This window comes from Perognathus longimembris, chromosome 6 (assembly GCF_023159225.1).
Source record: "Perognathus longimembris pacificus isolate PPM17 chromosome 6, ASM2315922v1, whole genome shotgun sequence".
Classification (NCBI taxonomy): Eukaryota; Metazoa; Chordata; class Mammalia; order Rodentia; family Heteromyidae; genus Perognathus; species Perognathus longimembris.
In genome coordinates, this window is record NC_063166.1 from 43,191,176 (window position 1) to 43,215,330 (window position 24,155).

Below are 24,155 nucleotides of genomic sequence, written 5' to 3' on the forward strand. Positions count from 1 at the left end.
GAGGAAGAAAAGGAAGGAGGAGGAGATGTCATCCACTGGTGCCCCACTTGCCCATCCACACTGTACCCTCAGTGAGTCTACAATTCACCCACAGCACCTGGGTACTGCAAGGTGTTGGGGTCCATCTTCCCCCCTAGATGGAAGGGGCCTGAGGCACCTCCCCCAGCTGGGGAATGCGGCCTTTCCATCCTCTATACATTGGAATCCAGAGAAACCGGTCGGGCAAAGAGACCCCCGACTTAGCTGGCAGCCAGCCTGGCGCCTACCAGCCCCGCCCTGGTTTGGCGCGCTCAGGGTGACGTAGCCCCTTGGAGGTCAAGTGACCAGCCCCTTGGAGGTCACCTGACAGCTCGTGGCCTATGGGAATCCTGGCCAACCCCCTTCCCCCGGATCATCTACCCTTGTCCCTTTCTCAATAAAGTTAGTTCGCTCTCAGAAGCTGACTCCGTGGTCTATGTACGTAGGTAGGAAAACGGTCACATTGCCACGCGGGTCGCACGCACGCCAGAACGGAGACGCCCCTACGTCTCACCCCGACAGACCTGCAGGCCGAGGGTTGGGGGAGAGGACGATACGAGGGTAATAAGAGAGAAAGGAATAAGCATTTGAGCCGGAGCAGAGAAAGCAGTCCCCACACAAGGTCCCTGGGACAAAGCTGGGCCACCCCGTCACTTCCATCCCACACAGGTCTAGAAAGGCAGGACTAGGGAAGCAAACCCATGGCCCCATGTGCAACTCCACTTGATTTCCCTCAGGAAACACAAACTTGCTGAGTGGTGACCACATCTGAGGACATGAGTCCCACGCCCGGCCTGCTCGCCTGCATCTTAACCCCTAATGACCTGCTTACAATCAAAACTCCTTGTTTCTTTGGCAGCTTCAAATAATATTACAGATCATGGTGCAACTCTGGTTTCTCAAAGGAGCTATGAATTGTTTCATTTCCTTTTGTCTTCAGACTTGGAAATGATTAACTTACAGAAGAGTCGTACAAACAAGACAAAGGACTCCCTGTCTACCCTTAGCTCAGATTCAAACTTGATGTTTTAGCATGTGAGTCCCATTATGTGCTGTGGTCATCATTCTTCTCCTCTCCTTCCTCTTTGACCATCCCTGTACATCTCCCTCCCTCCCTTCTCCCTCACCTCCTTCTCTCTCCTTACCATTGGAAAATAAGTGGTAGCATCTTTTTATTTCTAAATATTTCATTATATGTTTCCCAGGAATAAGAATATTCTGCATGGTGGGTGGCCTTTCCATGTGTCCCCAAGCCCAATTGATGGTCTCTCCCTGCAGTGCAGGCATGAGAGCAGGGTCCAAGAAGCAACCATGAGAGTCACAGCTGGACATTTAGAAAGTTTCTTCCTCTGTTTGACCAAATGTTGGTCGAAAGGAGTGCAGCTGAAACTGTAACCAAGGGAGGCATTATGCTTCCAGAAAAGTCTCAAGGAAAAGTATCGCAAGCCACAGCAGTGGCTGTGGGATTGGGTTCTAAAGGAAAGGGTGGAGAGATTCAGCCAGTTAGTATGAAAGTAGGTGATAAAGTTATTCTCCCAGAATATGGAGGCCCCAAAGTAGTTCTAGATGACAAGGATTATTTCTTATTGAGGGATGATGACATTCTTGGGAAGTATGTAGAGTGAATACATCACTGAAATGGTATGGTGTGAAGGTGCCCATTCCATGGAACTTCTAAGATCATTCATCATGTAAATAATTTCCATATCTCCCTTCTATAATAAACTGATGGTAGCTAAAGTAGTGATATCCACTGTCTCTAAAATTTAATTTCACTGTTCTGGTATAAACATTTCCAAATAAAACATGTAAATTTAAAAAAACAACACTCTTTTTGTGTGCTAGTACAAGGGCTTGAACACAGGGACTGGGTGCTGTCCCTTAAGCTTTTTTTAGTCAGGGCTAGCATTCTACCACTTGAGCCACATTCCCATTTCTGGATTTTTAGTGGTTAATTAGAGGTAAAGAGTCTCACATACTTTCCTGCTTAGGCTAGCATCAAACCTTGATCCTCAGATCTCAGCCTCCTGAGTATCCTTGGGCCACCAGTGCCTGGCCAAGGTAATCTTATGTAACAACAGTATCATTAATGTCATTAATCAACAATGTCAGTTGCTTTTACCTAGATGCAATAGCATTCCCCTACAATGTAGTCCAGGGCCAATGACACCAATGATTGGAGGAAAGCGATTCAGTAAATGGATGGAAGGTACACCTGACTCACTCCTTCGCAATGTGCAGGGCCTTTCCTCTGGGACTTCCACACAGAAGGAAATTGTTATTGCTTCAGAGCTCCTTCCTGTATTACTTAAGATCTCTGACAACATGAATGTCTGTCTTACAATTAACCTACTCCCTCCATGCTTCAACAAAGTCTTATTTACTTTGGATCTGGTAAGAACATTTTCTTGTAGTAAAGTTCAGTAGCATCACTTTCACACCCTCTCAATTAGAAGTTGTTCTAGGGTGGGTGGCATGGCTCAAGTGGTAGAGCAAATGCTTAGCAAAATCATCATCATCATCAACTAAGTTTAAAAAAAAGTTATTCTAATCTAAACTGCCTCTTTGCCCAGCGCCTCTCTATATTCTCAGTTTGAAGCAATATTTCCCCATGTTTTCATCATAAACACTCCCCTAAAAAGCATAATGTATTCCCCCAAAACACTCCTTTGAAACTGTAATGCAACAGGTATACTGAACAACCATATGCCCTGTAGCTTCAGCTGTGCTTTATACATAAAAAGTGTTCCTTTTCACTACCAGCACTCCAGGGGCCGATTCCTCAGGATGAGGTATGAGTTGGTCCAAAGCTCTCGGAGAAGAGAAGAGCTACATGAAACCAGAGCTCACACCAGCCCAGGACCCTGGGTTGTAAAAAAGTTAAGAGACAGTGCCCAGGCTCTGAGTTCAAACCCTGTCCAAACCAATCTGAGAAACTCAACAATTAACCAGCAAAAAGCCAGAAGTGGAGGGGTTTACTCAGATAGTAAAGCATCAGACATGAGCCAAAAAAGCCAAGTGAGAACATGAGGTCCTAAATTCAAGCCCCAATACCAAATCAACCTTACACATCAAACCCCAGGGGAAGGAAGGAGGGAGCGAGTAACATACCACCACTCAGCACATCTTTCCCAGCTCTGGGTATGAGGCAGAGTTTGTGCTGTTCCAGCTTTCTTTTCTTTTTTGGCTGAACTGGAGTCTGAACTCAGTGCCTTGCTCATGCTAGACAGAATTTCCTAAGTGTTCCACCACTAAGCAATGTCTTTATAGTGTTTACTATGTGCCAGGCACTGACCCTGGCACTTTACTGATGCTTAACTAAATCCTCCTGGCAACCCACAGAGTAGGCATTCACATCTTCCCCTTCCACAAAAGCGCTGAAGGAGGCATAGAAAGGTTAAGTAAGATGCAGGGCAAGCCCGAGTGAAAGCCTTCCCTGAGCCTTGCTCACTGCAGAGGGAATACTCTCCTTTCTTCTATCCCAGAAGGAAGGACTGTGGCTGGGCAGAGCTCACCCAACCAAGAACCCATAAAGTCCATCACTCAGCAAGCCCAGATGCTTTTACAACCCCTCTCAGCCTGGGTTTCCCCCTTTGTTTGCTCTCTGCATGCTCTTAGTACAATGAAGAGGCTAAGGTAAAGGTTATTAGGGTTAAGTGTATGAAATCCTTGCCATCTGCTAAGGGTATAAAACAAGGAAGGAGCATCTAGTCCCTTCTGAGCAGCCTACATGTCCTCATTCATAGGCAAGAGCCCCCCATGCTGACTTCTACCACATCTGGTCAGTGTGAAAGCTCAGGCCACAGTAATAAAGAGAACCCCACAGAGGGATGGAGCACAAGGAAGTGACCACCGAGCCAGGTGTGATGACTCACGTTATAATCTCAGCACCCAAGAGGCTGAAGCAGGACCATGGCAAATATGAGGCCAGCCTGGCTACACAGTAAGATCCTTTCTCAAACATGAAAGTGACGCCAGGCACTGGTAGCACATGTCTGTAGTCCTACCTATGCAGGAGGCTGAAATTGGGGGATCACAGTTCGAAGCTAGTCTGGGGAGCCAAGGAAAGACTTATTTCCAATTAACCAGTAAAAAGCCAGAAGTGAAGGTGTGGCTCAAGTGCAAAGTTCCAGCCTTGAGTTAAAAACCCAAATGAAAGTTCAAGGCCCTGAGTTCAGGTCTCAGTACTGGGCAAAAAACAGAGGGGACAAAAGGATCCATAACTGGTCATGTGATGACCACCATCGGGATTTACCTCTGTCAACCCTGACTCCCAATAGGCCACTCAGCGATGGTTCAAGTAAGATCAGTAACCACTTGACTTTGAAGCAAACAATCAAGCCCCATCAAAGCCCATCAAAGCCAGAGCACTACGGACACGCAGGCGCTGCTCCCAGAAACCAGCCATCTTCACACACAAATCCCACTGTCTCTCTCTAGCCAACAAATGTTCTGCAGGCTATTTTAAAACTAGCACCACAATTCTAGAGAGTAGAATTATATAACAAGATTGCAAGCTTAAAAGTGCTTACAAATAATTCATTCTAATTTTCCTATGTTGGGGCAAAGGGAAAACAATATGCTTCCCATTTCATCCCATTTACAAATGAGAATTTACAGGCTGGGGATATGGCCTAGTGGCAAGAGTGCTTGCCTCTCGCATACATGAAGTCCTGGGTTCAATTCCCCAGCACCACATATACAGAAAACGGCCAGAAGTGGCGCTGTGGCTCAAGTGGCAGAGTGCTAGCAAAAAGAAGCCAGGGACAGTGCCCAGGCCCTGAGTCTAAGCCCCAGGACTGGCCAAAAAACAAAAAAAAACAAAAACAAATGAGAATTTACATGATGGTTATATAAAACAAAACAACCAAACAGAGAAAAGATAAATGTATTAAATCTCCCAGGCCTGGGGTTTAGTGGTCCTTTAATAAGTTGCAAATGTTCTAGCTTTGCCTCGTTTAATGCACAACTGCTCAGAGGCACAAATTTAGTCAATTTCACTGAAGTTAGTATCTAGAATTGTGTAAAAATCATGCCACACCTGGGCATCTTCCAAACCCATCTGCACAAAGCCTACCGTGCCAATACCTCAGTGGCTGAGAAGAACCAGAGTTCATCACTTGAGCCATAGCTCCACTTCTGGCTTTTTGAAGGTCAACTAGAAATCAGAGTCACATGGATTTTCCTGCTGAGCTGGCTTCAAACCAGGATCCTCAGATCTCAGCCTCCTGAGTACCTAGGGTTACAGGTGTTGAGTCACAGGCACCCCGCTCACAGCCATTTTTTTTAACAGCTGATAGCTTTTTCATTATTATTTCAAGTTCTTAGAGAAGTTGCAATAATATAAAGACATATTACTAAAGAACTATTAAAAGCTGGGTGCTAATGGCTCATACCTATAATCCAAACTACTATGGAAGCTGAAATCTGAGGATCCAGGTTTGAAGCCAGTGACTCTGATCTCCAATTAGCCACCCAAAAGCCAGAATTTAAACTGCTGCTTAAGTGGTAATAGTGCTAGCTTTGAGCAACAAAGATCAGGAGTTTAAGCCCCAGAACTAATACACACCAAAAAAAAAAAATGACAATTGCCAGATGCCGGTGGCTCACATCTGTAATCCTAGCTACTCAGGAAGCTGAGATCTGAGGATTGTAGCTCAAAGCAAACCCAGCCAGGAAAGTACATGAGACTCTTATCACCAATTAACCACCAGAAAACCAGATGTGGTGCTGTAGCTCAAGTGGTAGAGCACTAACATTGAGCTGAAGAGCTATAGGACAGTGCCCAGGCTGAGTTCAAGCCCCACAACCAACCAAAAAAAAAAAACAAACAAAAGTACAATTAACATTTTACCCCAGGCTGGGAATATGGCCTAGTGGTAAAAGTGCTCACCTCGTATACATGAAGCCCTGGGCTCAATTCCTCAGCACCACACATATAGAAAAAGCCAGAAGTGGCGCTGTGGCTCAAGTGGTAGCCACAGAGTGGCTAAAAGAAGCCAGGGACAGTGCTCAGGCCTGATTTCAAGCCCCAGGACTGGCAAAAAAAAAAAACTAAACTAAAACATTTTACCCCAAATGCTTTATTATTTTACAGAAATGTACAAGTAAATGCTGGTGGCTCACTTATAATCCTACCCAGTCAGGAAACATGTCTGAAGGATCTCAGTTCAGTCAGGTCAGACAAAAAAATGCTTTATTAAACAACAAATGCAAGTCTAGAGGCATGGTTTAAGTGGTAGAATGCCAGCCTAACAAGCAAGAGGCCCTGAATTCATACTATAGTACTGGCAAAAACAAAGAAGACAAAAATGTATATACAAACAGATTTTTTCCCTGAATTATTTGAGAGTAAATTGAAAATCATACCTGTGTCCTACATACTTCAGGGTACAGCCATACCAATCAAATAATTAACAAAAGAAAATGCTATGATGTACAGACCACATGCAAACTTTACCAGCCATCACAATGTCACTACTAGGAAAATAAAACATCAGATCTTACGTTACATAAAGGAATTTAAAGTTAGAAACAACACACAAACAGGGAGACAAAGCCAAAACTATTAAAACTACCAGTAACACAACAGTGCTAGAGAAGAAACAGAAGGAAGCCCATGGAGAAACAGAAACTCGGAGCCAGGCACTGATAGCGCACATCTGTAATCCTAGCTACTCAGGAGGCTGAGATCTGAGGATCACAGTTCTAGCCTGGGCAGGAAAGACCATGAGACTCTTATCTCCAATTAATCATAGCAAAGGCAGCAAGTGGTGCTGTGGCTCAAGTGGTAATTTGGAACACAAAAGCTCAAGGGCAGGGCCTAGGCCCTGAGTTCAAGTCCCGGGATAAACACAAAAATGAAAACACTTTATCCTGACTTAAGCTTGATTTCCCAAACATGAATTTAATCTGCTTAGATACAAAAGATTTTTTGAAGTATTATCTTTTCTGGCCAACCCATAAAAAACACCCCAATGTCAGGGGGGAAAAAAAAAGCTGTGGCATTTTGGTGTATGGTTTCTTTCCTTCTTTGTGGGTGTGTAAGAGAGACAGAGAAAGAAAGGGGGAGGGGGAGACTAGAGCTTGAACTCAGGGCCTGCTTGCTGTCCCTTAGCTTTTTGCCTCAAGGTTAGTATTTTACCACTTGAGCCACAGCTCCACTTGTAGCTTTTTGGTGGTTACCTGGAGATAAGCATCTCATAAACTTTTCTGCCCAGGCTGGCTTCAACCTGAGATCCTCAAATCTCAGCCTCCTGAGTAGCTAAGATTAGAGCTTGTGCCAAAGGATGGCACTCATCACTTGACAGAACTATTTATTTCAGTTACAGGAAACCCAGATTAACTAAGCAACTGTAACAGTGTGACAATGCACTTTGGACCATGATCTCAGCTGCAGACTTCTCATTAATACATTTTTTTAAAGGTTCACATTAGCCAAGGTAATAAAAATGACCACAGAGAGGTGCTGTAGAGGAGTGGCTCATGGTGAAACTGCATGGTAAGAACACATTGCCCACCCTACACAGCCTGCCTGCTCTAACTGGCTTTGTTCTCTTCATATGGACCCAATTCTGGAATATATACCAGAAAGTCCTGGGTTGCATGGTTAACTCCAGGAGTTGAAAACATGTATATGTGCGCGCGCATGCGCATGCATACATGCCAGTACTAGGGCTTGAACTCAGGCCCCAGGCATTTTGTACCTCAGCTTTTTCACTCAAGGATGGTACTCTGCCACCACCCCTCCACCTCCAGCTTTTTGGTAGTTAACTGGAGATATGACTCTCACAGACTTTCTTACCTTGGCTGCCTTCAGGCCATAATCCTCAGATTTCAGCCTCTTGAGTAGCTAGGATTATAGGTGTGAGCCAGTGGTGCCCAACTGACTGCCCATTTTTAAGCCTTTAGCAATAGGGTAAAACTAGATACTCAAAAACTTCACAAGCAAGCTGCATTCCACCAACACACGCCACTATTTCAGCTTACATCCACAGTCAGCCTCATGAGCCAGAGGCCTCGGTAGATATCCACCAACATTTTATCACAGGGCCACCTGCACAGGACAAAGTAAGAAACAGGAGAAGCAGAAAAGCAGCCCAGCAGGCCAGAGCTGGAGAGGCTGTCTAGAGAGAAAGCTGCAAACACACAGTCCTGAAACTGTCAAGGAGATTCTGACCAGAAAAAAAAGAAAAGTCCTCCAAACACTACCCACTCACAGAAAAGGTGCTGCCCTAGGGGCACTGCAAAATCACTGACTGAACCAACAGGGCCAGCTGTAGGAAGGCCACAGTTGGAGAAGGAGGGAGCAGGAGGCACATAATAATGGTTATCTTGCAGTTAAAAGAGGTGGAACTAGTCTACCCTGAGGCAAAAGTCCTTAGTCACCTCAAACAAAAACTGAGGGAGTAGATCTCCAAGTTTTTCCAAGAGACATAAAGAGGAAACAAACACTGGCTCCACAGCTTACTTGGTTGTGTAACAAGCCAATCAATGCCTCCATTTCTTCATCTGTAACATAGAAGTTCTACCTGCATCTGGTGGGGTTAAATCTGAATGCAAACAGGGGCTTGCAGGAGTTTATTCCCCACCCCCCATGGAAAGTTCCAGAGGTTGAACGCTCAAAACCTGTCAAGTAGCTTCAGACCACTAAGTCTTGAGAGGCTAGATTTCTTCTGTTGTGATAGCTTTCATCCCAGTCACCTCAAAATTCAAAATTGCTTCTGGACCACAGGAAAAGAGAGAGAGAGAAAGAGAGAGAGGCACAGACAGACAGACAGACAGACAGACAGACAGACAGACCAAGGTCTTAGAAATTACTATGTGACTGGCCAGACAGGAAGCAGACTTTCAAGCCAGACTACCTAGTACACTCTAATCTCTGTCATATCCAACCCCTCCTTCTTTCCTGCCTCTAAGCCACTACACTCACAAAACTTCTAAGATGGGGGCATGATGTGTTCTGTGTCCCCTACCCCTACCCTAAGGCTGAGCTGCTCTCTCCACGTGTTCTCTGCACATCTACCACTCTACAGAGAGCCAGCAGCTCACACCCAGTGAGTGCTCTGCCGGCCAGGATTCCTCAGCCCTTTACACACCACTTCTGGGTGAATTCCAACAACACAATGACACAACCTGCATGAACCTCTTGAGGCTACCTAGTTTGTCCAAGGTCACACAGGCAGCACCAAGCACAGCTATTGGACCTCAGCCTCAGTCACCATGCTAGACTGCTTTCACTTCTTGCAAAGGGATTTCCATGTCATCATCTGGGATCATCACACCATCCCTGACAGCTATGTGTAGCCCACTGCCTGTCCCATAGTCTTATTTGGCTGAGTGCTGGTGGCTCACACCTGGAATCTCAGCTACTTAGGAAGTTATACCTGAGGATTGAGGCGGCATGGAAAATGGCAAAGAAGCAGCAGATCCCTATCTAAGGTTCCTCCAAGAACCCAGTTTTACTACTCCAGAGACCTGAGGATTGCAGTTCAAAAGCCAACCCAGGCAGAAAAGTCTATGAAACTCTTATCTCCAACTAACCAACAAAAAGCTGGGAGTAGATAGGTAGTTCAAGTAGTAGAATGCCAGTCCTGAGCGAAAAAGCTAAGCAAGAATGTGAGGCCCAGAGCTGTAGCCCCAGTATGTGCCCAAAAATAAAGTTTTATTGAGACATGGCCCTAACCCACTAGTTTGCAATGGGTAAGTTGCACACTTCCCATGGAGACCATATTACGCACATGCACACACACACACACATACACACACACACACACACACACACACACACACACACACACCTCTTTTCTCCCTACTCTGTACTGAAAGTATGGAAGTCTACCTCCCACTTAAGCTGTCCCACTTAGGGCTGTCAGCTTCCTAAGGCAGGGCCTGGCCTTTGGGTCTCCTCACATGGTGTTTTCCATGTATACAAAGCACACCCAGCAACTACGCTGGGGTATAAATGCCCCAGATCTATTACCTGAAAAGAGCAAAGCGTCTGGAAAATGGTGCTTCCAGTTCATTCTGGGCTTTCAAATACTCCCAATTCAGTGCAGACTGCACTTAATGCAGAGGCAAATAAACTAGACTTTGCAGCCCTGACTGCAGCTTGCCAGGGCTCTAGCCAAGCTATCACTACAGGGACACGTAGAGAAGCTGTATTTATCACCTCTCCCCTCAACTCTCCTGAGTGTAGGCCCAGGAAGACCCTGCCCCTCAGTCCCAAGCCCTAGCTTCATGTTTCCTACAGGAAACAAAGAATAGCCCAGAGTAGAGTAACTAAAAACTGATGTGGGCTGCCTTTCAAATTTTTAATATTCTCATCAATATACTTATAGAAAGGAACCAAACCACAGAAAAATATAAATAGTCTCCATAAAACCATAACACCAGAAAAAAAAGTTATTTGTGGCTCAAAGCCCTCCTCTGACCTTCAAAGAATAGACTTGTAACAAAGGACTATGTCTAATGTTTCCAAATTTCATCCTTGCTATTGATATCATGGCACAGGGCACAAATCAACTACTTCCTTTCTGGGCTGCAACTATATTCAACCCAGTCTGGGTTATCAGAAATCAAATTCAGAACTGTTATCTTTGTAATTCTGTCTTGGCCTGGACCCAAATTACATCAGAAGGAGCCAGGGAGAACTACAAAAAGCCTCCTGCCTTTCTAGCACAATCATTTCAATCCTTCTTTGGAGCCACAAAGGCCCAAATGGCTTCTTCAAAGAGTCTAGACAACTGTCAGTGAGCTGACAGTGAGGGTCCCAGGCTAGGCAGCCACTAGCTGTGCAAATCCATCAAGTCTACTCAGTCCTCCCGCATGGAAAGAAATGCCAAGACATACACATACCTGAATGCTTGCCTAGGCCAGGTCTAAAGCAACTCACCAACTCAACCCCTGGGTATCACAAAGTTACTCATACATTGTTATGTCAAAAATGCAAGACTCGCCAGGCACTGGTGGCTCACATCTGTAATCCTAGCTACTCAGAAGGCTGAGACCTGAGGATCACGGTTCAAAGCCAGCCAGAGTAGGAAAGTCCATAAGTCCAAACAGAAGTGGAGCTAGGGCTCAAGTTGGTAGAGTGCCAAGCCTGCATTGAGGCTTCGGGCTCTGAATTCAAGCCGTAGTATCAGCATACACATGCATATGTGTGCGCGCACACACACACATACACACACACACACAAACATACATACACACACGTAAATAGTTTGGCAAAGCTGCAAGTTAAGGAGGTCAGTGGCTTGCACTCTTCACCACCACCCCTAGAAGTAATGCAACACATACAAGAAAGAGACAGCTTTGCTTCCCAGAAGCTCCACCAAAAGCAACCTACAGCCTGTTATGAAATATGAGTCACTGCAGCCACCCTGGAAAAGACTTGGGCACTCTCTACATAAGCCACATTAGGGCCCACAAAATCTAGTCCTAGAGATTTACCCAAGAGAAATCAAAATATGTGTCTACATAAAGATCTTGCACACAAACACAGCTTTGTTTTTAACGTCCCAAACCTGGTAACACCCAGGTGTTCATATACAGGTGAATGCATGCAAAACCACTCCACAATAAACAGAAAGGAATGCCAAACTAGTGATGGACCAGCAACATAGAGGAATCTCAACACATTACACTAAGCTAAAAAAAAAATTAAAAAGATATCCTGTATGTTTCCATTTGAATAAAATCCAAGAAGAGAGAGACTAATTCATAGTAACAGAAATCAGAAAGGAATGGCAAGGAAAGGAGAATTGGCAGGAAAAAAACTTCAAAAGAGGGGGAAAGTAAAAATGTTTTTTCCTTTTAGAGCAATGATTACATGGTATAAAAAACAATAGTCAAAAATGTACCAAGCAGAATGTTTAAGACCTGTGCATTTTTTACATGTTAATTATACCTTAAAAAAAAAAACCTAAGGCTCATTAATGAGTCATTCTATTTTATGACAAAATGGAAAATAAATTACAGATATACTTGTAAATTTGATTGATAAAAGAAAATTTGGTCAGGAGCAGGTGGCCTATGCCTATAATCCTAGCTACTCAAGAAGCTGAGGGCTGGGGATATAGCCTAGTGGCAAAAGTGCCTGCCTCGGATACACGAGGCCCTAGGTTTGATTCCCCAGCACCACATATACAGAAAACGGCCAGAAGCGGCGCTGTGGCTCAAGTGGCAGAGTGCTAACCTTGAGCGGGAAGAAGCCAGGGACAGTGCTCAGGCCCTGAGTCCAAGGCCCAGGACTGGCCAAAAAAAAAAAAAAAAAAGAAGCTGAGATATAAGGATCACAGTTCAAAGCTAGCCTAAGCAGGAAAGTCTGAGAGATTCTTTATCTCCAATTAACCACCAAAAAAACAAAAGTGGAGCTGTGGCTTAAAGAGGTAGAGCACTAGCCTTGAGCAAAAGGAGCTCAAGGACAGCACCCAGGCCCTCAGTTTAAGCCCCACGACAAAAAAAAAAAATTAAAGTAAGTCTATTTGCCCATTACAGATTAGATTTACTTGATAGCTTTAGAAATAACTTGCCTCTTCATATTATCCACCTTACATTTGCCCAATGGGTGTGTCTAGCAGGCACATGAAGAAATTCACCGACCTTTCCTAACAAGCCCACCTAAGGTTATGACAGCAACATGGTCCTCCTGTGAAAGAGATGTCTATCACCTTGGTAACCATGGAGGGATGGGAAAGGTCCCTGGGAGAAGGGAGAACCAGCTTAGAACTATGACCACATGGGAATTAGAATAATGTCCTCCCTACCCCTAAGATGCCTGCATCCTGATCCTAGGAACCTGTAAATGTTGCTTTATATAGCAAAGGCATGTGGCAGCTGTGATTAAGGATCTTGAGATGGAAAGATTATCCTGGATTATCTGGGTAGGCCCTGAATGCAATCACAGGAGTTCTGGTGGAGGCTTTCTGGAGGAGGCTCAGGTGGGGGGCGTGGGGGTCTGCCACAAAGAAGGAGTCAGGGAAAGACAGGTGAAGACTGCAGTGATGCAGTTAAAAGCCAAGGAACAGACGCAGCCGCCAGAAGAAGCTGGAAGTGGCAAGGAATAGATACATCTCCCTTAAAGCCTCAGAGTGAGGGCTGGTACTTACTCCTACCAGCAATTTGATTGTGGTTCCATTACTGAGACTGCAAACTTTGAGAGAAGTTAAGTATTGCTTAATCCACCAAATTTACTCTGTTCCCCAGGTCAGCTCAGAGTATTCAAAGAAATATGGTTCCTTTCGTTTCCTAAAAGTGAACATCAAGGTAGGTGCTAGTGGCTCACACGTGCCATCCTAACTACTCAGGATGCTAACATCTGAAAGATTCAAAGGTTCAAAGCCAACCCAGGCATAAAGGTCCATGAGATTCCATCTCCAGCCAACCAAAAAAATGCCAGCCTGGAGATGTTGCTCAAGACAGAGTGCCAATTGTAAAGAAGAAAGCCAAGTTAAGAGTTTGAGAACCTGAGTTCAAGACTTGGTACTGGCAAGAGGAGAAAGAAGATGAGGAGGGGAAAGGGGAAGGAGAGAGGAGGAAGGAGGGAAGAGGGAGGGAGGGAGAGAGAGAAGGGAGGAGAAAGAGAAGGAAGAAAAGGAAGAGGAGGAGGAAGAGGAAGAGCAGGAGGAAGAAGAGGAAGAAACAGAGAAGAAGAAAATGTCTTCATCTTATAATTGGGCAAAGATTTATTAAACACAAGTCAAAAAGAAACAAAGGGACAAAGGGTTTACAAATGTAGCAGTAGAACTCACTAGACACTATGTTGAAAATGAACTATAAAATGTGTGAGTAGGGATGGGAGGCAAAAACTGGGAGAGGAGTGACACTGTTCAAAAAGAAATGTACTCTTTACCTGACTTATGTAACTAACCCCTCTGTATATCACCATTATAATAAAAAGAATTTAAAGAGTCAAAAAGAACTATAAAAATATGACTACATTAAAATTAATGTGTCAAGACACTAGTAAGAGATGAAATGGTAGATGTAAACAGAAGAAAGGAATCTATGTTCTCTGTACATGAAGTGTGCCAGTGTGCACTAGTGTGCCAAAGGACTTACAACACAATACAGAAAGAGTATCTATCTTAAAAGCTGGTAAGACAAAGGCAGACATCGATTACATAGAAAGACAAAGGACTCAACACCTTGCAAAACATGACATCCAAATGGCCAATGAACACATAAAATGGTGCTCAACTTCACTAGTCATCAAGGAAACAGATGTTAAAATGCCAGTGGGATACCACCACACCACACCACACCGGTTGAAGTGAAATCAAGAGAGACTACCAAGTGTGGACAGGGATGTGAAGCACTCAAGACACACATGCTGCTACTGGAAGTGCAAATGGATACAACCACTGTGTTAAACCCTATGAATGGATAAGATTACCATGGGATATGTTGCACAGTGGGAAACACACTTCCCTTAGCATTACAGCTTTTTGACTGCTGTGAAAGAAAAAAAAAAAAAAACACCAAAGACTTCTTGTCACCCAGCTTCAGAGATTTTAGTTCAGTGAGCTCTCTTGTCACCAACCACAATGAAGCAGAACATCAATGGCAGAAGGGCATGGTGGAGCAAAGCTGCTCACCTCAGGGTGCTCAGATGCAGTGAAGGAGAAGACTCTAAAGACAAGGCACTCCTTTTTCTTTTCTCTCTCCTTTTTTTTGTGTGTGTGTGTGTGTGCTGGTACTGGGGCGCTCTAGCTCTTCTGCTCAAGGCTGGTGCTTTACTACTTGAACTTCCTGCTTGTTGGTAGTCAACTCTCAGATTTGTCTGCCCAGGCTGGCTTGGAACTGCAATCCTCACATCTCAACCTCCTGAGTAACTAGGATTTAAAGATGTAAGCCAAAGTACTCAGCCAAGATACCATTTAAAGACAGACACGCCTCCAGCCAGGCACTGGTGGCTCACACCGGCAATCCTAACTTCTCGGGAGACTGAGATCTTAGGATCACAACTCAAAGCCAGCCCAGGCAAGAAAGTCCTTGAGACTCTTATCTCCAATTTACCACCAGAAAACAGAAGTGGCACTGTGGCTCAAAGTGGTACAGCGCTAGCTTTGAACAAAAGAGCTCAGGGACAGTGCCTAGGCCCTGAGTTCAAGACCCACAACTGACAAAAAAAAAAAAAAAAAGACACACCTCCAGTGCACTACTTCCACCAACTAGGCTCCACCTAACAGCCACTCAGGGATGAATTCATCAATCCATCTACCCCTTGATGACCCTCCTATAGGATCTAATTACCTCTCAAACGCCCTTCAGCAATTAACACAAGAAACTTTTAGGGGACAATTCAGTATCTATTTGCACCTCTAGATTAATCCACAGAAAAGCATATGTACTGACTCTGAAACAATGTGCACTAGAATGCTTTAGGCAGCACTATTTGTAAAGGCCCAGAACATGGAAATGTATTTAGCATATTCAAATTCACTCAAATGCCAAGAGCAGTAGAAACAAATCAAAACTATCAACAGAATAATGGAGCCACTTTCCACAACTGATGTTAATATTTCCCATCAGCTGGCTAGGGCTAGGACTCTTCTGCTCTTTCTGGATGGAATTATGAACAGAGCAGCCTCTTCCTAGAGCTGGGTGGTTTCAGGCCCATGAATGGAACAGAACAGATCCCAAGGCTTAGAAATCTGGGTCCTGAGAACTACAGGCTTACAATTCCAAGTTCTAGAAGGCAGAGACATACAGCTGCAGGTGCTCAGGCCAGAGGCTTACTGCTCTGCACCCACAGCAGCCCAGCATTCAGAAACCAGACATCCATGTAGCAGGCTGTGGCCAGTATTACCATCCCCATGCTGTGGGTGTCAGGACACTTGGCTCCTAACAGCAGCCTGTGTTAAAGCTCTTGAGCTTTGGGTGTTGAGACCATCAGCTCTCAGGAACTTCGGAACTCCTCCAGTGCCAAGAACCAAAAGTAGCTTTCTCATCTTCTCTATACTTCCACAGTCCTTCCATATCTCCAGTCCTCTGCTCCTCATCATTTCTACTCCCTGTCACTCTCTGCAACAATTCAGCAGTCTGCTCACCAATCTTACCACAGCAGCTGCCTAATTCACTACCACCAATGAAGCAGAGGCTGCTATCACCTGTTATAGTCACCATCTCTCCTGAATACCAACTCTACCCAGAAACAGATCACAAGCAGGTAAGCCAAGACCACTCAAGAGAATCCTTTCATCTGGCCTAATGTTACAACATCCTGGGAAACACAAGAGAGTATCTAGGGTCTGACTCAGAAAGCAAGCTAAACACCCTAGTTACAGCCAGAAAAGGGGAATGGTATAGGTATGGTATACAAATATGTTTTTGTAATTTGCACCAATCACAAGCTTTACATAAGAACCAATCCAAGGCTTCAATTTGCACCAATCACAAGTTTTCTGCTGAGCCACTCAGCGAAGTGCTCCTCTCCCCACCTCCCCCATCTGAGTGACAATAGCTGGAAGGTGTGCAGGGTTATGTAGAGTTTACCAAGGCTTGTCTTGGAGTAATGTCTTTCGAGATAAGTGTGTGTTACCTGGAACAATCAACCAGTCAGGGCTCCTGAAGTGCAGCTGTGGTTGCCGTGGTCCCTGAGGCTGCTGGAATGTTCTCAGGTGACCATAAAGTTTGCAAAGCATCCAGGTTGCCACAGGGCAATAAGGACAGTGACAAAAGGTGCTGCTTAGCTGTCAGTTGTCCCCTCAAGGCTGCCAGGCAGAAGGGAAGGACCTGTTGGCTGCCATTCAAGGGGTCCAAAGGCTCTTCAGGGACAATTTTGCTTATTCAGAAACAAACTGAAAAAGACAAAGCTAGAGGTGTAGCTTAGGTGGGAGGGAGGTATGGCTTAAGTGAGGGGCATGGCTTAAGTGGGAGTGGCTGCCTAGCAAGCCCAAGGCTCTGACTCTAGTACTGACCCCCTCAAAAAACAAAAAACAGGCCTGGGAATGTGGCTTTGCAGTAGAATGCTTGCCTAGCACGCATGGAGCTCTAGGTTCGATTCCTCAGTACCATATACACAGGAAAAGCCTGAAGCAGCACTATGGCTTAAGTGGTAGAGTGCTTGCTTTGAGCAAAGAGAAGCCGGGGACAGTGCCCAGGGCCTGAGTTCAAGTCCAGGACTGGCAAAAAAAAAAAAAGACCTCAAACATGAAAAGACTATCCATTACAATGATGAAGATTTTAGGAAAGCTCAACATGCAACCAATATTTTTAGTGACTTTTAGCAGAGTAGAAAATTAAATCACTCATAACTCTACCAAGCCAGGAAAACCACATCACAATGGCCATTTTGGTGAAAATCTCAAAACCTACAATTTTTCACATATTTATAAAATGGAGAAGGTGGAGCCTAAAAGAATACAAAGGAGGTACTCAATAAATATTTAAAAACATAAGAGAGCACATCATCTTCTACACTGTTTTGTAACCTAGGCAACCACCCCTTTATTATTACTGTCAATGAAGCAGTCCAGTGTCCCTAAAGGATTTTAGTACTCAGTCTCAAAACAAACAGGCAGACTCCACAGCAAGATATGCAAAACCTTCCTAAGCACACACAGGCAAGAGCAAGAAGCTATTCAATGAGCTCCAATTCTGGTATCACTGACAACCTCTAAAAATAATGAAATTCTTAAAACACTTTTACTTCAGTGTGGTTTTCAAATTTTAGTATATGGTGACTGCAGGGAGGCATAATGGGGATCAAACCCAGGGCCTGATACATGCAAAACAAGTACAGCCTAAGGTGCCCTAGTGATTTTCTTTAATGGAACAAGTTGCTCCAAAATCTGAAAGTTAAACTGTATTCTCAAAGCATATCATTAATCTGGACCAAGTCAAAAGCCTGACAGAGCACCAGCAGCACAGTCCTGTAATCCTGGCTACTCAGAAGGCTGAGAGGCACGCGCGCACGCGCGCGCACACACACACACACACACACACACACACACACACACACAGAGCTGGTGAAGTGGCTACGGATGTCATGACAGCTTGAGTGGACTCACCAAGAACTGTGTGACTGGAGGCTATCACTAACTGCAGGCAATTTTAAAAGAATTGCCAAAGACACTGAGAGGCCCAAAGCAGAAAGGCAGCATGAATGCTATCTGTACCAAGGCATTAAGCCAGCACAAGGGAAAAGCCAGGCTCACTGTGTCCTTCAATCCTAATTTGCCTCCACTACTTCATGAGAAAAAAACTATGTTTTGTTTACTGAAGCAGATCCAAGCACTGCCTGACACATAGTAGGTGCTCAATAACATGGTCCCTGATGCCAGGGTCATCAGACTCAGGCTTGTAATCTTAGCTACTCAGGAGGCTGAGATCTGAGGATCAAAGTTCAAACCTATGCCAAGCATGGGCGTACAGGAGACTCTTAGCTCCAATTAACCACCAAAAAATTCTGAAAGCAGGGCTATGGTTCAAGTGGCAGAGTTCTAGCATTAAGAGAGGAAAAAAAGCACAGGGACAACACCCAAGCTCTAAGTTCAAGTTCCAGGGCTGGCATTTCTTTCTTTTTTTTTTTTGGGGGGGGGGCATTTATTAGAAGAAAGAAAGAAAGAAAGAAAGAAAGAAAGAAAGAAAGAAAGAAAGAAAGAAAGAAAGAAAGAAAGAAAGAGAGAAAGAAAGAAAGGAGTGAGTCTCTGAAAGCTGGGCATTAATGGATCATACCTATAACCCTAGCTCACCCTAGCTACTCAAGAGACCGAGATCTAAGGATTCTGATTCAAAGCCCACCCAGGAAGAAAACGCCATGAAACTCATCTCTGGCTTTTTAGCCAGAAGTGGAGCTGTGACTCAAGTGGTAGAGTGCTCGTCTTCTGTAACATGGCCTAGTGAGGGGCCCTGAATTCAAGCCCCAACACTAGCAGGCACACCCTAAAAACAGGTTCCTCAGTAAACTAACTGAATAAATGAAGTATCTATGGAGCTGCTATACCAATCCTCTTCTCTCTGCCTTTTCTCTGATCAAGGTCTCCCTCCAGAAGACCTCTAGAGAAAGGAGCATGTGCAATCAAAGGTCATCATCAATCTTCTCCAGACCACTAATGGACCCTGGGCCTTGGTTCAGAGAACACAATGTGGGAAATACAAGCCACCACACAGAGACACTAACCATTAAGAGACAAACTTTGTTTTTTTTTTTTTTTTTTTTTTTTTTTTTTTTTTTTTTTTTTTTTTTTGGCCAGTCCTGGGCCTTGGACTCAGGGCCTGAGCACTGTCCCTGGCTTCTTCCTGCTCAAGGCTAGCACTCTGCCACTTGAGCCACAGCGCCACTTCTGGCCGTTTTCTGTATATGTGGTGCTGGGGAATCGAACCTAGGGCCTCGTGTATCCGAGGCAGGCACTCTTGCCACTAGGCTATATCCCCAGCCCAAGAGACAAACTTTGGAAAACGAATCTCCTGTGGCAAAAGCAGGCATTGGCAGATAATCAGACAGCTATAAAGCCTAGCAAACAAACTCAGTAAACATGAGACCTCACTGGGCATGCTCAGTGGCATATACAATACAGCATTTGACCTATGTAGCCTTCAGCCAGGTAGATGTTATTAATTTTGCCTCTCCTCAACCTTGCCTCTAATCTGACCACCACAGTGGGTTTAAAACTCAACAAAAGAAAGTAAAGCATAATGTACCATGCCTGTAATCAATCCTAGCCACTCAGGAGGCTGAAGCTCATGAGGGTCAAAGCCAGTCCAAGTAAGAAAGTCTACGGAATTCTTATCTCCAATAAACCACTAAAAAGTTGGAAGCAGTGGTGTGGCTCAAGTAGGAAAAGCATTATCCTTGAGCAAAATATCTAAGAGACAGTGCTCAGACACTGAGCACAAGCCCCAGTACAGACAGACAGACACAGATACACACACACACACACACACACACACACACACACACGAATAAAACTAGGCAAAAGACATTACTTACTTTGTCCTCAATCCACTAAATCCTCTAATACACATTGCAGGAATAATACTCTGCCCAAGCAAGTAAAACTACTGTGTCCCAGAGGAAATGCACTGTGGGCCTCCTAAGCTCTTGAAGAAAAGCATAAGAAGTGATGATGCAACATGCCAGCCCAGTGCTGTCACTGACCAGGCACCCTGAAGTGCCACTAACAGACACAAGGTCCAGGTACTGATCTGCATTTCATCATGTCCTAGCTCTCTTTTCCTACCCACTCTACCTCCTTTTCAGCTTTCAACAATAGGAGGAGGAAAGGGAGAGGAAGAGTAGACACTGAGGCTATTCTGAGAAAGAAAAGGATTCAAAAGTTAAGTGCAACTTCCACCAACATAGTAACAGATCTCCAAGGAAACCAGGGTGACCTCAGCATTCTGTGTCTAGAACTGCAGGGAGAAACAACTTAGTTTCCATCCATCCAGGGTCACCTTGCTCCAAGTTTTCATATAAATAAAAGCCTGGGATGCTTCAGCTGGAAGCAATGTGAACATTTCCAAACAGTCTACAAGAAGTGATGGATGACCCAGTGATGGGTCCACCCTATGACTTTCCAGGGCTTAGCTCAAATCTCATAGTCCCCAAGCCTATTACAAGACCAAGGATCTTTATTATGGCTGGCGAGAGCAAAGGAGCTCACCAACATAGTCTCCAATGCCCTTACATGGCTATCTGTGTTTTTCTTGGGCTTGTTTTTCAACAACAATGAAAAGAAAGAAAAGGGGAGTGCTGGGTGCTGGTGGCTCAAGGCTGTAATCCTAGCTATTCAGGAGGCTGACATCTAAGGATCACAGCTTGAAGCTAGCCAGGGTGGGAAAGTCGGTGAGACTCTGATCTCCAATTCAGGCAAAAAGCCTGAAGTGGAGCTGTGGCTTAAGTGAAAAAGCTAAGGGACAGTGCCCAAGTCCTAAGTTCAAGCCCGGGACAGAAACACATAGACACAGAGCACTGATCCCCAGAGGTCTTCCAGGACACTGGAATCACCCCTAGTACACTGGGAGCACCCTCCTTGACTTTCTCATCTTTCTATGTCCGTTCGTATCTAGGATTCCCAACTTGGAGGAGGAAACTTCAGATGGCACCTGAAGGAGAAATAATAATACTAAATAGAAAACTGCCCATTTTAGGAGGAATGAAGGTGTTTTCGTCTCCCTTCTCTTTTTAATTCTGTTTGATTTTATTTACATGAAGCTTCCCCGGCAGAGCCTGGAGATGGAAGCCACCAGGTTGGCAGGGGCACGCCTGCGCGCTGGAGGTCTCACAGGATGACAAGTGGCCGGCTTTTTGTTGTTGGTGGCAACTGTTTTCCACACCGGAGTTGAAGAGGAACTGGGCTGGGGGCGGCGGGGAGAGGCTACTGGGCTCAGACCACGGGAGCTGAAGCCTCCAGGGCCGGTACAGAGCGCGCCTGCTCCCGGCCTTGCTCGGCCATACTCCGGGGTGCGGGGGTGCATGGGGACAGAAAGCCACCGGCTGCCCGGGCCGGGAACCAACCGGTGCGGTGTGGCTGCCGCTCCACACCCCGTGTCGCCGCGGCCGCCGCCTTACTCCCGCCCCTGCGGCGCGGCCGGGCGGGGCCCCGCCGCGCCCAGCGCCTAGAGCCCGTCCCGGGCCACCCGGGCCACCGGGCCACCCGGGCAGGCGCGGGGACGCGGGCAGGGCTCGGGGCCCCGCCACGCTCGCGCCCGTACCCTGCCGCACGCGCGCACACCAGAGGCCGCGGTACCTGTTCTGCCAGCCCTGGAGGAGGTTGGTATACTTGCTGAGCACGCCCTCGAGCGCCGGCTCCCTCCGGCGCCCACCACCTCCCGACGGGCTGGCGGCCACCGAGCCCGGGCTGCTGCGGCTGCCCCCGCCGCCCAGCGCGGCCGCCACCGAGCGGCCCGACACCCCCCGAGCCGCCAGCGAGCAGGAGGGCGAGGAGCCCGCCGACGTGGCGCGGCTGCTGCTGCGGCTGCTGCCCTGGCTGCCCCCGCCGCCGTCGGCGCCCTGGGCCGCGCTCTCCATGGCCCCTGCGCGCCCCGGACGCGGGGGCCCGGTGCGGCGGCGGCGGCGGCGGCGGCTCCGGCGGCTCCGGCTCCCGGCGCCCGGGCCGTGCGAGGCTGCTCCGAAGCCCGGGGAATGCCTGACTCACACGGGAGGAGGAGGACGGCGAGGAGGTGGTGGAGGAGGAGGAGGAGGGCTGGGGAGGAAGCCAGCGGGGCTGGATGCAGCTGCGGCCGCCCCTCCTCCCGCCGCGGCTCGGCCCGGCCCCGCCCTCCCGCCTGCCCTCCCTCCTGCCCGCCACTTCCCGGGCCCGCAAGTTGCGAGCGCGGGGCGGGCTCGGCCGGCTCCGCCGCCGGCCTCCTCCTCCTCCCGCCCCGCGTCTCCGAGCCGGCCTCCTGCACCTCTCGGCCCGAGGGCGGAAGGTAATCCAGGCGCGGCGCCCCCACCCCGGCCACCTAGGGAGCTGGGGGGAGGGACGGCCACGCCACCCACCGGGCCTCCCGGACGCGGACGCGCGCTCCCCTGTCCCTGCGCACCGCCCGAGCCACGTGCGGACACTGACACCTGGGAATCAGGCTCTCCCGCAGCCTGGCCGACCTTCTCCCCGGTGTGTGTGCCTCGAGACAGGTGAGCTGGTGGGCATCAAGGCTGGGAGTGCCGTGAGAGATGAGGCTCACAAATGCTCCCGCCTCGCACTAGTCTCGATCATGATGGACACAGACCACCCTAAAAACATGACGATGACCCAGCGCCGGGCACACAGGAAGCACAAACCTCAAGGGCTTCAGAGTCTAAAACTGCCCTGCAAGGCAGTTAAGGAACGGCTGGTCACAAACACAATCATTCTCGGTGGCCTGCGACTTATTTTCCCTCTCCCCACGTCAAGACAGACTCCCCTCAACTGGATGTCGACTGCTTTCAAGTGTAAAGGTGTTACTGTGTGGCAAAAGCAGGTAACTTGCACTCTTTCCACCCAGGAATAATCTATATAAATATAAATATTCAATGTTATCAGGGCATTTCTGCAGTTACCTAAGAGAAACAAAGGCCTATTTAAGGAGCTTGGATCTTCCCTTCCCAGAAACACACACTGTGAAAGTGAGTAGGAAGGCTCACACTTGTAATCTTAGTTACTCCAAATGCTGAGATATGAGGATCATGGCTCAAAACTAGCCTGGGCAAGAAAATCTGTGAGACTCATCTTCATCTAACCACCCAAAAGCCCAAAGTGAAGCTGTGATTCTAGTGGCAAAGTGCCAGCCTTGAGCAAAAAAAAAAAAAAAAGTGAGATTACAAGAGCCCCAGTATGGGCAATAAGCAAATGAATGAATGGTTAAATACGCACATATATAAATAAATGCTTAAATAAAGATCACTTCTTAAGGGAAAGCTTTCCTCAATGTGCCCTAATATAGCAGGAAGGAAAACACCTACAAGATTCTCTTTAGAGAGTAAAATAGCTTTGTAATTGTTAGAAAACAATTTGAAGACAAATACAAAATAAATTGACAAGGAGAACATGGACACTTAAAATTATTTACAAAATATCTATGTCTAGTATAGAAGCTATTTCCTTAATTTAGCACATATATATGGCAATAAGGAAAACTTAAAATGCAACTAGGTTGACCGGAGCTCTAACAGCCATTTGGGCTATGTGTGAAGGCTGGGATTAGAGTAGAAGTGGAACTGTAGCACAAGTGGTAGAGCAACAGTCCTGAGTGAAAAAGCTGAGTAAGGGAATGAGGCCTGAGTTGAAGCCCCAGTACCAGCATGCACACACACACACACACACACACACACACACACACACATGCACGCACACACCAGTAGCCCCTGGATGGTGCTGCCTGTGGGTCTTGTTTTCTAGATGGAGCTGGAGAACTAGCAGAGCATTTCTGGAGCTTCCTTCTCTAGCTAAGACTGTCAGTCCACAAAGTGACCTATAGAGCAGAGAGGAGTAGACATTAACCTGGTTAACCAAATGTGCTGAATGAGCCTTGTCACAAATACAGGGGGGAAAAAAATGTGACAACCAGGTCACCCTCTGATACCATTTGTTTATATTTCTGTTAGAAACACCTTATCCCAAAGAATAAAACAGTAACAGCATGATACTTGCAGGTGATTCACATCTAGTAACCATTTAATTCTCCCAACTCTCCCATAAAGAGACTCAGTG

The 24,155-nt window shown here is 46.4% G+C and overlaps 1 protein-coding gene across 3 annotated transcripts in view; it reads right to left on the bottom strand.

The window, feature by feature from the left end:
• Nucleotides 1–22,108, bottom strand: part of Osbpl10 (oxysterol binding protein like 10) — a 254,445-nt gene extending 232,337 nt beyond the window's left edge. Inside the window, exon 1 of one of the 3 annotated variants that reach the window (XM_048348609.1) lies at nucleotides 21,714–22,106. In XM_048348609.1, coding sequence (XP_048204566.1) covers nucleotides 21,714–21,994 — 281 coding nt within the window. In that variant the 5' untranslated portion in view covers nucleotides 21,995–22,106. Of the gene's footprint in view, nucleotides 1–21,713 lie in introns of all 3 variants that reach the window. The other 2 variants (XM_048348608.1, XM_048348610.1) reach the window with 2 other exon arrangements.
• Nucleotides 22,109–24,155: the final 2,047 nt, after the last annotated feature.